We start from the raw sequence: 14480 nt of genomic DNA on the forward strand, positions 1-14480 counted from the left end.
ATTAAGCTTTGTAAAAATGTGTGATTACGTGAAATGGCTTTTAAGTTTGAGACGAAGGAGTTGAAGGAAGATGAAACGGGGTCAATGGAATCAATGGGAAAGGCATTAAGTGATGATGTGACCATTGCTTGAGTAAATGTAGCTTTAGTTGTTGGATGTTGGTGGCTAGAGCAGGAGTGTGTTGTTGAGTGGGCCAGTGCATGCAGAGAATACAACGCTATGCATCTCTAAATCAGAACATACATGCAACTAAAATGATGAATACATATAGTGGTCCAGATACCTATGCATAATTGATGGTGAGATATTGGCTGGTTATAATGAAAGTATCATAGCTTGTATCATGCATGCCAACTAGGCAAATTTAATGTACAATTAAATGAAGAAAGAGAAAGTTGAGTATCATATCATGATATCGTATCATAACAAATGCTATGATAGTATGTGTCATGCATGATAATAAATAAAGCACTATATGATACTAGAGAGGTAGTATCATACACTAGTATCATATGCATGATACTAGTATATGATACTCTCCATTACAACCAGCCCGAGGCTGCGCCGGCAGGTGCTCCTATGCAATTTCGCATATGCATGATACTACCTACTACAATCAGCCTTATCACTATCCTAGCTCGTTTTAAAAGTGCCGGGTTTCGGATTGGTATACCCTATCTACGAGGGCAGAGTTAATACACACAGCCGACAAGGGGATCACGTCACCTGCTCTATTTGATGAAGCCACAACAAACTCCACAGCTTCTAGATTCCCGATCCTAGGTGTGTACACATGGCGAGGAGCATGCACGAAAATATGGACACAAATAGTTCCTTGTGTGGATAAATCACCAACGGAACTGGGCCCAGTTAAGTCCATGCTCGCTCTCTAGAAGGTGTACGCGCACTGCTTCCACGTCAATTTCTATCCGGCCGCGCAGCCGACGCGCAGGAACTAGAGTTGCACTGTCTCATGGGGACACAGAACGCTCCCTACCTGCGCGCGCGGCATGGAAGGTTCCGCTGGGCATCGGTTGGATGGATGGATTCTCCCTGAGTACTCGTTCTCCCTCCTCGTCTTCCTGTAGAACGATATTTCTTTCCGTGCAAGCAGACATGATCGAGCCCATGCAGATTGTTCAGAGCCGTCTGCTACTCTGCTTCATCTTGAACTGTCCCCGTGATGGACTGTAGGATTCCCGTCCGTCAGTCTAGCTAGTCCTTTTGATGTGGATTCCTACCGTCAGTCTAGCTAGTCCTTTTGATGTGGATTCCTACCGTCATTCTCTTGAGAGCATCCGAGGAAACGACACACTGGGAGGGATCAATGAGGCTACTTCCACGTATTCAGTGGCTACTTCCCATTGGTGACGGTTCCGGCTTCCGGACGGACCAATGGGAACGTGTGCGCATTAGCTGCTCCGTATCTACTCCCTTGTTCAGAATTATGTCACAGAAACGGATAAAAGTGTGTATATAGAAACTAAAATACGTCTAGATATATTCATTTCTTCAATAAGTATTTCTGGACGGAGGGCGTAGATTCTAGAAGCAAGCCTAGCCACAAGACAAGCCCACGACAGCCGTGCGATGCATTGGTCAGGCAAACGTCACATGCAACGACCAGCCCGTAAGATGCGCGCGCAACGCCATGTAATAAAGGCCAACCGTGCAGCACCTGCACCGGTGGTGGCACGTCGACGGCCGCCTCGGTCATTCGTCTACCCCTGCTCGCTCCCAATTCCACTATGCTCCTTTGCCAAAAGCTTGTGCCGCCTTCTTCGCGGTTGGCGCCTTGGCGCCAGATTCAGAGGACCAATTAACTTGCGTTGGTCCCTTTTCATAAGGGTTCCTTCCCAAGTCCATTTGGTTTGTTAAGACATTTTGGCGGAGCAAATTCTTGTGTTTTGTTGGCTATTCCTACAATAAGGATCGAGTAATCCATATAGAGGGCTCGCGCTCACATGCTTTAAGGTAGTACCACCATAGTTCCACCGTCGCAATGGAAAGAACGCGAGCGGTTCTGCCGAAAGGGTAGTGAGATGAGGAGCCGGAGAGCCCCAGCTATATTGCGATGAAAGAAACAAAGGGAACAAATTAAAGGATGCATTGTACAGCATGCTCGATGTGTGTTGTGCACAACACGTATCCTCTTTCTCATGCGAGAAGTTTCATTCAGCCGATGTCATTCATGATTTCAAGTTGCACTGATATTCGTCGTGGCCAACATTTCACCGACACCTCCCACTCCTATGGCTACATTTTACACTTCTCTTGCTCTTAGCATCTCAGCTCACCTTTGTCATGGATCCTCTTCTCTTTGGCCTATGAATCGAGCACTGGCTAGGAGCTTTATATAAGTTGTTGTGCCAGTCAAACTATAGTGCGCCGGTGAGTTGGTGAGCCCGATTAACATCTATATTCAACTACTCAAGTCCCGCAGCAGTGTTGCCATCTATGTACCGATCAAATTAAACATAGTACAAGTACTTATAAATAAAACATGTACTAGGTGGTAAACATACATGACCTGATGAGATCTAGATACCCGCGTCAAGCATGTCGTGTTCAATGCGAGGTTTTTTTTTCACATACTGCATCTACGTTTTGCTCCTAGTTAGTAGTTACAACCGAACGAAGTGTGAGAGCATCACATCTCAATATCCTCAACTACTAGACAGATCGGATATAGTTTTTTTTTTTGCAACTTGACATACTGGATATAGTGAAATAGTTGAAGAGTACACCAGATAGTGAAATAGTTGAAGAGTACACCATATAGTGAAATAGTTGAAGAGTACACCAAATAGATCGAGTGCTACACATGTCGGTGGTGGTTTTGGTGGACGTGGTGCACTTCGGTAAAGTCCCAACCTGCAACATGCAATACGACTTCTGGTGCACATGAAATCTTCAAGAGGTTCAATGCACTCTAAATGTTAGAAAACTAGAACGTTGCCCATGTGTTGCTATGAAGCCATGGCGGCTCAGGAGATCATCAAAATAGTTGAGAGTACACAGGATAATGGTTTGCACAGGGAGGGTCGTTAATTTAGCGCGGATGGCCACCACTTCCCCATCGCCTCTATTTTATGGGCAGACTCTAACATCTCGTTGATCTCAAAATCAGCTACCTGACCCAACGGAAGTTGACATTTTTTTTAGACAGAGAACCAACCTAAAGTAGATTGAATTGCTTAGGACGGTTAGAGAGCACATTTGATGTTTGTGATAATCTATATACATGTATGTATACCTCCTCACAATGCAAGAGATAATCATGTAAATGAACTGAATAGAGAGCTAGTAGACCGACAATTATAAAGATAACCCAACATCAATGTGATCCGGATACATATTAGTGCCTGCTTTGCATGAGAATTTTTTAGATACCAGAGAGTTAATTGAAATCTAACTACTAACCAAAATAAAGCTAAAGAGATAAGTAGATGATCTAAACTAGAACAAACTCATAGTTTTGGGCATCCACAAGTCGAACCCTCAAAACAAAGAGCTAAAATGCCTAGGCAAGGGAACATACAACAATTCATGCGAAGCACCTATCAAACAACATTCTTAGGTACTACCTCCGTCCTGATTTATTGGTCCCGTCAGCACCATACCATGTAACAATTTTACAAGGCCCCTACGAGGAAAGCCCCTAGATTTTCTCTCTGAATTAATCTCACATGCAGATTTAATGTGTGGGAAATAGCTAGTGCAAGCATCTTTAATCGCCCGATTGGCCATGCAGCCACGGTTACCGCGCCGATAATTCTACACCTATGAACACTAACGTAAATCTTTTACGTAACCTTCCATCAATACCTCCCCCCCCCCCCTTGATTTTAAGTGGGGTGGGGCCCGCCTTCTCTCTAACCCCAATCATAACCTGCCAGCTGTCTAATTACATAACATTATGTTAAACCATTCGTAGGTGTAGCATTGCTCATGCAGGGAAAAGGGCAGGCGTAGTTGTTGTGAGCCTCATGGCCTGGTTTATCGGCATTAAATTCGTGCATAACTACTGGCTCTAATCCAAGCATTATCTCCACGTTCGAAGCCGCCTTGGTCCATACGTTCTGGCTGAGGGGACCTAAAAACCCGGACGAAGGTAGTAGGATATATATTACATTTGCATGCATTATGCAGAAGCAACAAAAGAAAACTTCAGAGCAAGCATTGCAGTGGATAGAGTGTAGACAAAGAAGGTCCGTCTCTCACGTCGCCATGATCCTGTTCACCCCCACCCGCCAGACATGCACGACTCTAAAGAACTGATTTGCAGTAGATGGAGCGTAGACAAAGAAGGTTCATCTCTCACGTTGCCATGATCCAGTTCACCCCCACCCGCCAGCCATGCACAACTAAAGAACTTATTTGCAATCAGCTCGAACATCTTAACTCCCCATCTAAGGGTTTCTGGACTTTTCTGGTTTTTCTGCAAAAGTACCCAATCATTCAACCATCTGGCAATCATATTGATAGGAACACGAGGATCATTAATCTTGTTAATTATCAAATATTATGCTATTTCTTAATATCCAAATTGCCCACAGAACTACTGAGACACCAACCAACATCATGTGCCTTTCAGCTTTTGCAAAAAATGAAGAAAAAAACATACATCAAACTCATGCATGTACCCGCAAAAAAAAATCATGCATGCTATCGGGAATATCAGTTAAACTGAAAGCACACTTTGGAATGTTCAATAGCATTTTGGAAACAGAACATTGCACATAAAATGTGTTGCGCAGACTCCTCTCCGCCACAGAAAATGGGCGCGCTCCAATCCGGCCTCTTCTAATCAGGTTGTCTTTTATCAGAATGTTGATCCCAAACACCAGCTACAAGAAAATTATAATTATAGAAAGCATTTTAACCTTCCATAGGAAAAAAATGGGAAAATTTTCTTCCGTCTTCATCAGTTTCATGGAATAAGATCTTTACTACAGTTTCAATATAAGTCCACGGTAAATTCCAGAGTTTTCTTTTTCGGGAAGTAAATTCCAGAGTTTCTAGATGCTGATCTGAAAACAAGAGTTCCCCGTGCAGATATGGGGTGAAATCGCCAAGAAAATTGCCACCCAGCTAATCAAGTCCATGCACTCAGTACTACCTAGATGCACACGTCCATTTCCCTGACGGCGCAGCTGACGCGCAAGACAGTTGTGGTGATTGATTGCCGGGGACAGACAGGGAACGGTCTATAACTCTATATGGATTGCTGAAAAAAACATCGCTGTTGGTGGATCGCCCAGATAGATTTTTCCACGCGCGGGCGCATGCATGATGCATGCACGCCGGTGAAAATTCTCGCACGGTAACGGATCGCCGATAGATCGTGTCCACACGGCTGCCGCGGAGACTTGTTGACTAGGCTGGTTGGAATTTCTACCCGTTCTTCTTCACGTGCATAGTTTCCCTGCAAGCGAGGTAAGGCGCCATGCAGAGGTCCATAAATTGTTGATCAGCAATGGAGCCGAACTCGAATGAAGAGGTGATCTGTCTTCTTTTACTTAATGGAGAGGAACAGGCGATGGTTTTTCATAGGATTATTCTATTTTTTCAGTCATGTAATGTCGATGTTTACTTGGCTTGTAAATGAATCTTTATTTTATTAATGAGACACATATATATTACTAAAAAGAAAGACTATTCTTAGAGCCGTCCGCTTCATCTTGGACAGTTCACGCGCGACGGGCTGCAGGATATTCCCGTGTGCCATTCTCTCCATATTGCATCCGAGGAAACGACACTAGCTTGCGGCCCACTGTGTCCAAGTGATCGATCGACCGTGATCTATTCCGGTCGCCGGACGAGTGGAATCGTGTGCGCGCTAGCTAGCTGGTCCGCTGACTCCGACGACCCGCTGCCGGTCCGCATCTAGAAGCGGGACACGCCACGACAGCCGCGCCATGCGCTGGTCAGTCAAACGTCACATGCAACGACCAGCCCGTGCACAAACGCAACCACGCGTCCACGTCGCGCGACCACGGCCGCCCTATAAAGGCCGCCCGCGCGCCACCTGCACCGGTGGCGCCGCCCGCCTTTTCCACCCCGGTCCCTCCCTCTCTTCTACATCCGGATCCGCCACCTCCACTGCGTTTTCCTACGGAACCACCTCGAAGCTCGACATCACGGCCGGCCGGAACGGAATTACGGAAGGACCCGTGGTTTCGCCGGTGTCTTTGCCGCAGGTGAGCCGGAGTTCTCCTCCGTTTCTCTCGTCCCCTATTTCTCGCCGGACGCCGGCCAAGTTGCCAATTATTGACTGTTACTGCACTTCAGTTTGCACCCTTTGCTTGTACGGCTACGCTTGCTTAATTAACCGGCTGTGTTGCTTCCGTCCGTGCTTGCAGAACAAGTCGATCCGATCCACGACAAGTCGCCGTCTTTGCCCACTTGGTTACAGAGAATTTTCAACCGCATGCAGTTTGATTCATGTGAACAAAGAGCGGCACCGAATCCAATCTAATCCGGTTGAAGACTTTCTCGCCGAGCTGGGCCGATCGACGGACATGGAGATGGACATGGAGGGGGGCTCGCAGCCGCAGCCGCAGGGCGCCTCGCTCTCGCCGGCGCCGTTCCTGATCAAGACGTACGAGATGGTGGAGGACCCGGCGACCAGCCGCGTCGTGTCGTGGGGCCCCGGCGGCGCCAGCTTCGTGGTGTGGAACCCGCCGGACTTCTCCCTGGACCTGCTGCCCAAGTACTTCAAGCACAACAACTTCTCCAGCTTCATCCGGCAGCTCAACACCTACGTCAGTTGCCCCACTCCATGTTTGATTTCGCAAAGAGTTTCTCCTGCCATTGTTACTGATTTCATATGCCGTCTCTCAGGGTTTTCGGAAGATCGACCCGGAGCGATGGGAGTTCGCGAACGACGACTTCATCAGGGGCCACATGCACCTCCTCAAGAACATCCACCGGCGCAAGCCGGTGCACAGCCACTCACCGCAGAACCAGGTGAACGGGCCGCTGGCGGAGTCGGAGAGGCGCGAGTACGAGGAGGAGATCAGCAGGCTCAAGCACGAGAACGGCCTGCTCGTGGCAGAGCTCCAGAGGCAGGCACAGCAGCAGTGCGGGCTCAGCTGGCTGATGCAGTCGCTGGAGGACCGGCTGACGGCGATGGAGCAGCGGCAGGCGGACGTCGTGGCCTCCGTGCGCGACACCCTGCAGAGGAGACGGGGCGGCGTTCATCCAGGGCAGGAGACCATGATGCTGGAACTGGGGCCGACGGACCATTTCAGCAAGAAGAGGAGGGTTCCGACGATCGGTTTCTTCGTCGAGGAGCCCGCCGAGGAGCAGCGGGTGCCGCATCTGCGGGCGATGGGTGGTGAGACGCCGGGCATGGTCATGGTGAACGCCGAGCCCTTTGAGAAGATGGAGCTGGCCCTGGTCTCCATGGAGAAGCTCGTCCGGAGGGCCGGCGACTATGCGTCGTCCTCTGAAGACATGTACAACGCCGCCGCCGCCGCTGCGCCCAGCACCGATGATCCGGCTCATGCAGATCTGCAGGCGGCGCCAGTGGAGACCGGAGCAAATCTTCAGCCGTCTTCACCGGAGCTAGCGGAGTCTCCGGGTTACGCTGTCCAGAGTCCAATGCTACTATTCCCAGAAATTCACGAAGACAAGTGCAATACAACGGCCGAAGTCGACATGAGCTCCGAGGCCAGCACCACAGACGCTTCGCAGGACGAGACGACCGCCGAGGCCGAGGCCGAGACCGGAGTTCCCCATGAACCGGCCGTGGCGAACGATCTGTTCTGGGAGCGGTTTCTCACGGACACGCCCAAGCCGCTAGCCGTCGAGGAAAGCCATGGACCCGAGGACGATGTGAAGACCGGCCTAGACTGCTACTGGTTCGGTCACCGGAACAACGTTGATCAGATCACCGAGCAGATGGGGCACCTCGCTTCTGCTCAGAAGACCTGATGGCTGGCCTACCATTTCCGCTCGTGTATAGCCCATCTGTAAATTATAGTTTAGCCTAGCCTGTCTCACATGCCCTCAGACTCTACAAGCATCTCCCTTTCAGATATAGTATTGTACAGTATATAGCTCCTCGTCACACACTCTGTACATTTGTAAATTAGTCGCAGATATACAATTTTGAAGTCCGGTGCCCTGACTTGTTGTGTGTATGCTTCTTCCTGGTGACCCGAGTAATAGCATTAACAAACTTGTATTGCGGCTGCCTAATCATATGCTTCGGAAGAAGAGGAAAACATGCGTTGAAAGAACGTGATTCAGGTTTTTTTAAATGTGGTCACGAGAATCTAGAATGCCTCCTTTTCTGACTTCTAACTCAAGTACTCATTTAACCATTTAGACCTACAGATTGCTCTGGTTAAAGTGTTAATATTACCACCTATAACCAAACGGTGACACTGATTGAAGCGATGGCTATAAAGCGAACTAAGAGCATCTCCAACAGCCGCGCTAAGCGCCGCGCGCAAAAAACCTGTTTGCCGCGCGCGCTTCGGCTGATTTAGCGCGGCCGCGAGCGCTGGCTCCAGCAGCCGCGCTATAATGCAGCGCGCGCGCGCCGCTCCAGCAGCGCGCAAAAATACAGCACGCGTGACTCGCCGGGCGCGCGTGAAAATGAGTTTGAAACAATTATCAAAATGCAATGAACATGTGAAATTTGTCACAAACATTTTCCAACCAAGTTCATGCCCATAAGTTCATCCAACCAAGTACAAAATGCAAACTAAAAGTTCATACCCACAAGACATAAATGAAAGATACATCAAACATCTTCCTCGTCTTCTTCATCATCTTCCGAAGACGATTCTTCCGCCTCCGAAGATGAATCTTCCTCCCTATCCTCATCACGCATCGCCTTCGCGCCGCCGGAGCCGCCGCGGCCGTCGAACGCACTGCAAGCTTCTTTCCCCTCGCCTTCGTGCCGCCGGAGCCGTCCGCCGCCTTGTTTTTCTTCGCCGAAGTTTTACCCTTCTTCGGCCGCGCCGCATTGGGGAGCTTCGACGATGCGGCGGCGGCACGGGACGGCGCCGGCGCGACGCCACCCGTCACCGTGGTCATCCACGGCGGCAAGAAGAGGCTGTGCGCGAGGCCGGCGCTCGGCGGAGCTCCGGCGGTGGCGACGCCAACGCTCCCCGCGCTAGGGTTTCCAGCGGCGGCGGCGGCGGGGAGGGTCGCGGCTGTACAGCGTGGTGCCGGTGTGCGCGTCCATGGGTGACAGGGCGCCGGCACGCGCGGGGCATAGGAGGAGAGGAGAGAGTGCGGCGCGAGCGGTCAAGTGTGCCGCGCGCTGTAGCAGGCGCCCGAAATACACCACGCGGGATGGCGTTTCCAACAGCGCGCCCAACTCGTTATAGCGCACGCGCCGTTTTTGCGCGCCCGCGGGAGCGACCCGCCGCGTTGCGCGCGCGCTAAAACCGACTAATTTGCGGCGCGGCGCTAGTTTAGCGCGCCTATTGGAGATGCTCTAAATAAATATGACGCCTCACTTCAGTGCAGCTCAGGGTGAAGAGTTCATGTCAACAGCACAACTTCCATTGTAACAAGAGGTTATTCTCAGGATGGCATTATGTTACTACTAGTAAAGAACATTGCCAAGCCAGAAAAAGTCCAAGGACTAAATATAGGGCTACAAGCGTCATATAGCACCATTGGTGGCGGGCGGACGAAGGAACAGGGATGCCTCTAGCCCGCCACCTCTGGTTTTATAGTAAATAAGTCCTGAACCATCAAAATAAAACCACGTGGTTCTCTAGCGTCTACATACCCCAGGAGTAGATTCTACTGGAGGATTATGATAGTTATGTACACCTTGACTGTAACTTCGCACGTCGCAGGAAGCTGTGGGGCTTTGCAGTTGGGAAGTCACCATCTTCATCAGGATCAGAGGACTCTCAGCTGGGTTAGAAAGGCAGAACACAGGTCCAGAAACAGGAGCTGTGGTCCACTGACCCTTTGCAAGTCGAGAAGATACTTCTCATCCCTTGTTTTGTAGAGCTGCAAAGAGCATAAGTGTATCAACACCTAGCACATCCTCAGAGGATTAACTTTATGCAAGCAAAAAGAAGTGTGATATGAGCGAAAATAAGGTTGATTATGAACATGCCTGAATATGATACTACCTCTGTAAACAAATATAAGACGTTTTAGATCACTAAAGGTTCTATTTGTTTAGAGGGAGTAATAGTTAACGATAATCTTACATGCAAATGCACTACTACCTCCGATCCATATTAATTGACGCAGCATCAACTAATATGGATCGGAGGGAGTAACAAAATTAATTTCACTGCTTAGCCATCACACAAGGAGTAGAAAAACATGTCAACGCTGAGGCTTATGCATTAGATTGTTCACATAACCACATGGCAAATTTGCAAATCAGGACCAGCTCACAAACTAACGGCAGATGGTTAAGATTAGAAGGGTACCTGAATTTCAAACTTCACGATGTGGGTTGATTTGTCACTGAGGCCATCAGCTTCAATTATAGCAGATTCCACACCGAAGCCATTGTTGTTATGCATCATAGTCTCAACAAAGCCAGGACTCCACCTGCACTTCATGTTATAGTGCCCAATCTTCTTCCAGCAAACATTTAGCTCTTGCAGAGCTTTAAGCACTTCAGTTATGATTTCTCGTGGATGTGCTCGAGACTGTCAAATATCATAAAGTAAGAAAATCTAAGGATTTCGGCTTCAGTTATAGCAAGATGAATTTCAAACCAAAATTACCTGAAGACCAAGAGCCCATTTCCTCTCAGCTGCAAAATGGTGCCTCAAGCCAAACCCTGGAGAACCATACTGCCGAGCTTCAGATGCTGAACTTGGTGTTTCAGGTGAAACTTGGGAGAAAGATGAGTCCTGCATATCACAGAAAGCACAGCAAATGAGTAGCAGTACGAGTACAAGAGCAATTGCAATCTACAGCACAAGCTATACAAATGAGAAAAAAAACTCCCAACACACCATTGACTCTTGATACTCGGCTCCAAGGTAGCCACTGGTTGTACGAAGCTTATTGTCCAGGAGTAAATAATATGCAACTGTCGCCTGCACAGGTAGAATTTAGTAATTGTTCCATTAAGAACAACCAAAAAGAACAGAGTAATGCAAATACCTCATTTTGCAATCTCTTTTGAAGAGATTCAGTGAGCTGATTCTTGTCAAATCCCATTTTGATAACATCATTCAGAGTTTCATCGTCAAGCTACAAAATTCATAGTGACGTCAAAATTACTCCTGAACATGCATAAAGAAAGTGTAATAACGCAGAAAGGACTCCCATTTTGTACATATATGAATACACAAAGATAAAGAAAAATAAATATATTCACCACTGTTATAGAATGCCATAAGAGCAAAGGTTGCAAAAATCTTAAAGTTCATGTTGATACACAGCATCATCAGCATACCTTTTTGACTTGTTGTGCAGTGTCTGGAGGAGGCACGGCCAAATAGCGTGGAAGTCTAGCTTTGAACCATGAATGTTCACGGATTTCACGTATGGTAATCCTCTTCATAGGATCAACAACCAGCATTCTTGGGATCAAATCTCTTGCTAAAGGAGACAAGTGACTAGGAAGGGTGTATATTCCCCCCTATAATGACAAAAAAGATAACTTATTCACTGGATATAAGATGAAATGGTATAGCACATTTTTCAGTAAACTGAAGAAGATAGTTGCTAACCTTTATTTTCTTAAAAAGGTTTGGTATGTTCTCATCATCAAATGGAAGAGTGCCACAAAGAAGGGCATACAGAATAACACCACAGCTCCAAACATCAACTTCAGGGCCAGCGTACAGTTTACCTGATATCACCTAAGCAAATGGAGAAAACATTGTCTGGTATCAGAGTTGTGACACATTATCACAATATCAACATTTATTAACCCTGTGAAGTGTCAAACAAGCTATTCTAGAGATATACCTCGGGTGCTGCATAATTTGGGCTACCACAACTAGTCTTCAGAAAGTGGCCGTCACGCATAACATTACTTAAGCCAAAATCTGCAATCTTAACATTACATTTCGAATCCAACAGAAGGTTCTCTGGCTTCAGATCACGGTGAACCACCATATTTCTATGGCAATATTCCACACCAGATATAATCTGTATGAAAGGTGAAACAAATAGATAGCGTACCATAAGCAGTGAATAATGTTGATACACAATGATATTATGATAGAAGCAGGCAAAAACAAAGTATCTACAGTGACAAATATGACTAACAAACATGACATGTACTTTATATTAGCTAATGGTAGCATACTGAATTTATAACTGTAGAATAAATCAATAAAAGGGCTTGACCCAATCTTTGCAATGAATTCAGGGAAGTGAAAGAAACGTACTTGCTGGAAAAAGCGACGAGCTTCTTCCTCTTGTAACCTTCCCTTCTCAACAATGTAATCAAACAACTCCCCAGATTTAACATACTCCATAACAACATAAATATCCGCTGGGGTATCTATGACCTCATAAAGTCGTATGATATGAGGATGCATAAATAACCTCAGTATCTTGATTTCTCTTTTCACTGTAAATTGGCAAAAAAAAACTGAGAATTAAGCAAGTGCAAAACAACAATAGTGGCAAGAATACAAGTATATGTCAATCAGCAAAGTAACAAACAGCAGCTTTTATAATGTAAAAAAATCAACAAGCTATTGATTGTGATACTTATACTAGACACATCAGCCAACAGAAATTTGCAAGTTGATTACTAAAGCATCATAGGTTTATAACACAAATAAGGTTGAATAGTTTGAGAGGTTGTGCTTTCTACCTTCTACTAGAAACATGCAAATCAAACAATGTAATCAACCAACTCTTCAGATTTAACATACGGAGTCAATCACTAGCTCGTAGCTCGAGAGCCTAATGAGCGATCGATAGCTTGGCTAATTAAGCTCGTAGGTCACTTCTTAATGAACAAAGCCAATCACTGATTTCAGCTCGTTAAACTTAACGAGTCTCACGACAGCTCGTTGAGCTCGCTAGTACAACACAACACATATTCTTTTCTTAGGTGACAACATTTTCGCGACACCTCGGTCCATCTATTCAATCAAATCGACCTAACATAGCCCATAGGAGGCAGGAAACTAGGGCACCTCCTCCTGTAGTCACCATACTCCTTCATAAAAGTCACACACACACTCTCAAAATGTAGGTCGTAACACATCGTAGTCTGTTAACGAGCGCTCGCAAACACTCACGAGCTTAACAGAGCCTAGGAGGGATTTTTGCTCGTTAAGCTTAACGACCCGAGTCTTAATGAGCACGAGCTTAACGAGCAGCTCGTTCATCCACCCCTCCATAGCAACATAAATATCCACTGGGGTATGTATGACCTCATAATACCGTATGATATGAGGATGCATAAATAATCTTAGTATACTGGTTTTTCTTTTTGCTGTAAAATAGCAAAAAAAAAACTGAGATTTTACAAAGTACAAAACAGCAAAAGTGGGAAAAGTACGGGTACATGTTGATCAGGAAAGTCACAAACAGGAACTTCTAACATAACAAATTCAAGAAACTATAGATGGACAATTCTCATACTTAAACTAGATATCGACAACAGCCAAATGAAAACTTGCAAGTTGATTGCTAAAGCATCACAGGATTATAACAGAAATAAGGATGAAGTGTTTGACAGTTTCTACTTTCTACCTTACAGCAGAAACACGCAGATGGCCCTCTGATGAGCTTTTCTCAACGGGCGCAAATCTATGTACACTGTAGGTACTCCAGAAACAGAAACAAGCTTTCTGAACAGAATGAGCGATGACCAACCTTTCTCTTCCATCTCCATGCTCTTGATCTTACGGCGATTGAGGATCTTGATTGCGACCTTGTGGCCCGTAATTATATGCTCGGCGATCTTCACCTTACCAAAGGACCCGATGCCGAGGGTTTTGCCTATCCGGTAGCCGGCCAGCGGGTTGGCATCTCTGCCTGCTGCGTCCATCGTCGACCTAAAATAAATCACAGCCAAGCGATTCAGCAGCAAAGCAAAAAAAGGAATTAAAAGCTATTATCACCAGCTCAGGGGTGCCATAGCTACGGTCGGATCTACACATGCGTGGGCGGCCACACTTGGTGCGGCAGACCAGAGACGGAAGCTAGGCGCGATTTGTGGATTGATGAAACGAGGAGTGGAAGGAGGCTCGGGTCGCTTGCCGATCCCACCCAACGCAAACGTTTCTTCTCCGGAAACACAATCCGGCGCGATTGGACTGGCGAGATTGCGGCGCGGCCGCACGCGCACGCGCACAGGGGAGGGCGCGGGCTCCCGGATCTGGGGAGGCGGGCGGGGTGGAGCGCGGCGGCACGAGCGGAGCGGCTCGGATCGGCGAGCAGCTCGGCAGGCGAGGGGCAGAGCGGAGCGGAGCTTGACGGGCCCAGTTTGCCCCAGACGGGCGGCTGGATTCGGCGGCGGCCGCCGTAGGGGAGGGCAGAAGAAGGGGTAGAGAGGA

General features: G+C 47.3%; 2 protein-coding genes across 2 annotated transcripts in view; one reads left to right on the forward strand and one right to left on the reverse strand.

Annotated features, from left to right (window-relative positions):
• The first annotated feature begins 6054 nt into the window (after nucleotides 1–6054).
• Nucleotides 6055–8016, forward strand: LOC119349136 (heat stress transcription factor A-4d-like). Its single transcript, XM_037617149.1, has 3 exons — nucleotides 6055–6203; nucleotides 6366–6767; nucleotides 6847–8016. The coding sequence occupies exons 2-3, from the start codon at nucleotides 6525–6527 to the stop codon at nucleotides 7939–7941; spliced, it is 1338 nt and encodes a 445-aa protein (XP_037473046.1). The 5' UTR covers nucleotides 6055–6203; nucleotides 6366–6524; the 3' UTR covers nucleotides 7942–8016.
• A 1490-nt stretch (nucleotides 8017–9506) lies between these two features.
• Nucleotides 9507–14480, reverse strand: part of LOC119349137 (serine/threonine protein kinase OSK1) — a 5509-nt gene continuing 535 nt past the window's right edge. The window contains exons 2-11 of the mRNA XM_037617150.1: nucleotides 13798–13979; nucleotides 12351–12535; nucleotides 11926–12108; nucleotides 11685–11816; nucleotides 11408–11593; nucleotides 11113–11202; nucleotides 10962–11045; nucleotides 10728–10856; nucleotides 10425–10649; nucleotides 9507–9990 (exon numbers count right to left, since the gene is read on the reverse strand). Coding sequence (XP_037473047.1) covers nucleotides 9877–9990; nucleotides 10425–10649; nucleotides 10728–10856; nucleotides 10962–11045; nucleotides 11113–11202; nucleotides 11408–11593; nucleotides 11685–11816; nucleotides 11926–12108; nucleotides 12351–12535; nucleotides 13798–13972 — 1503 coding nt within the window. The 5' untranslated portion in view covers nucleotides 13973–13979 and the 3' untranslated portion in view covers nucleotides 9507–9876. The remainder of the gene's footprint in view (nucleotides 9991–10424; nucleotides 10650–10727; nucleotides 10857–10961; nucleotides 11046–11112; nucleotides 11203–11407; nucleotides 11594–11684; nucleotides 11817–11925; nucleotides 12109–12350; nucleotides 12536–13797; nucleotides 13980–14480) is intronic.

The sequence above is a fragment of the Triticum dicoccoides genome, chromosome 1B, assembly GCF_002162155.2.
Source record: "Triticum dicoccoides isolate Atlit2015 ecotype Zavitan chromosome 1B, WEW_v2.0, whole genome shotgun sequence".
Taxonomy (NCBI): domain Eukaryota; kingdom Viridiplantae; phylum Streptophyta; class Magnoliopsida; order Poales; family Poaceae; genus Triticum; species Triticum dicoccoides.

What these genes read in the sequence shown, in the direction of transcription:
- LOC119349136 (XM_037617149.1), top strand. Translation starts at nt 6,525, where the DNA reads ATGGAGATGGACATGGAGGGGGGCTCGCAGCCGCAGCCGCAGGGCGCC. An exon ending in TCCGGCAGCTCAACACCTAC is followed by an intron (nt 6,768 to 6,846) that starts GTCAGTTGCCCC and finishes GCCGTCTCTCAG; the next exon opens with GGTTTTCGGAAGATCGACCC.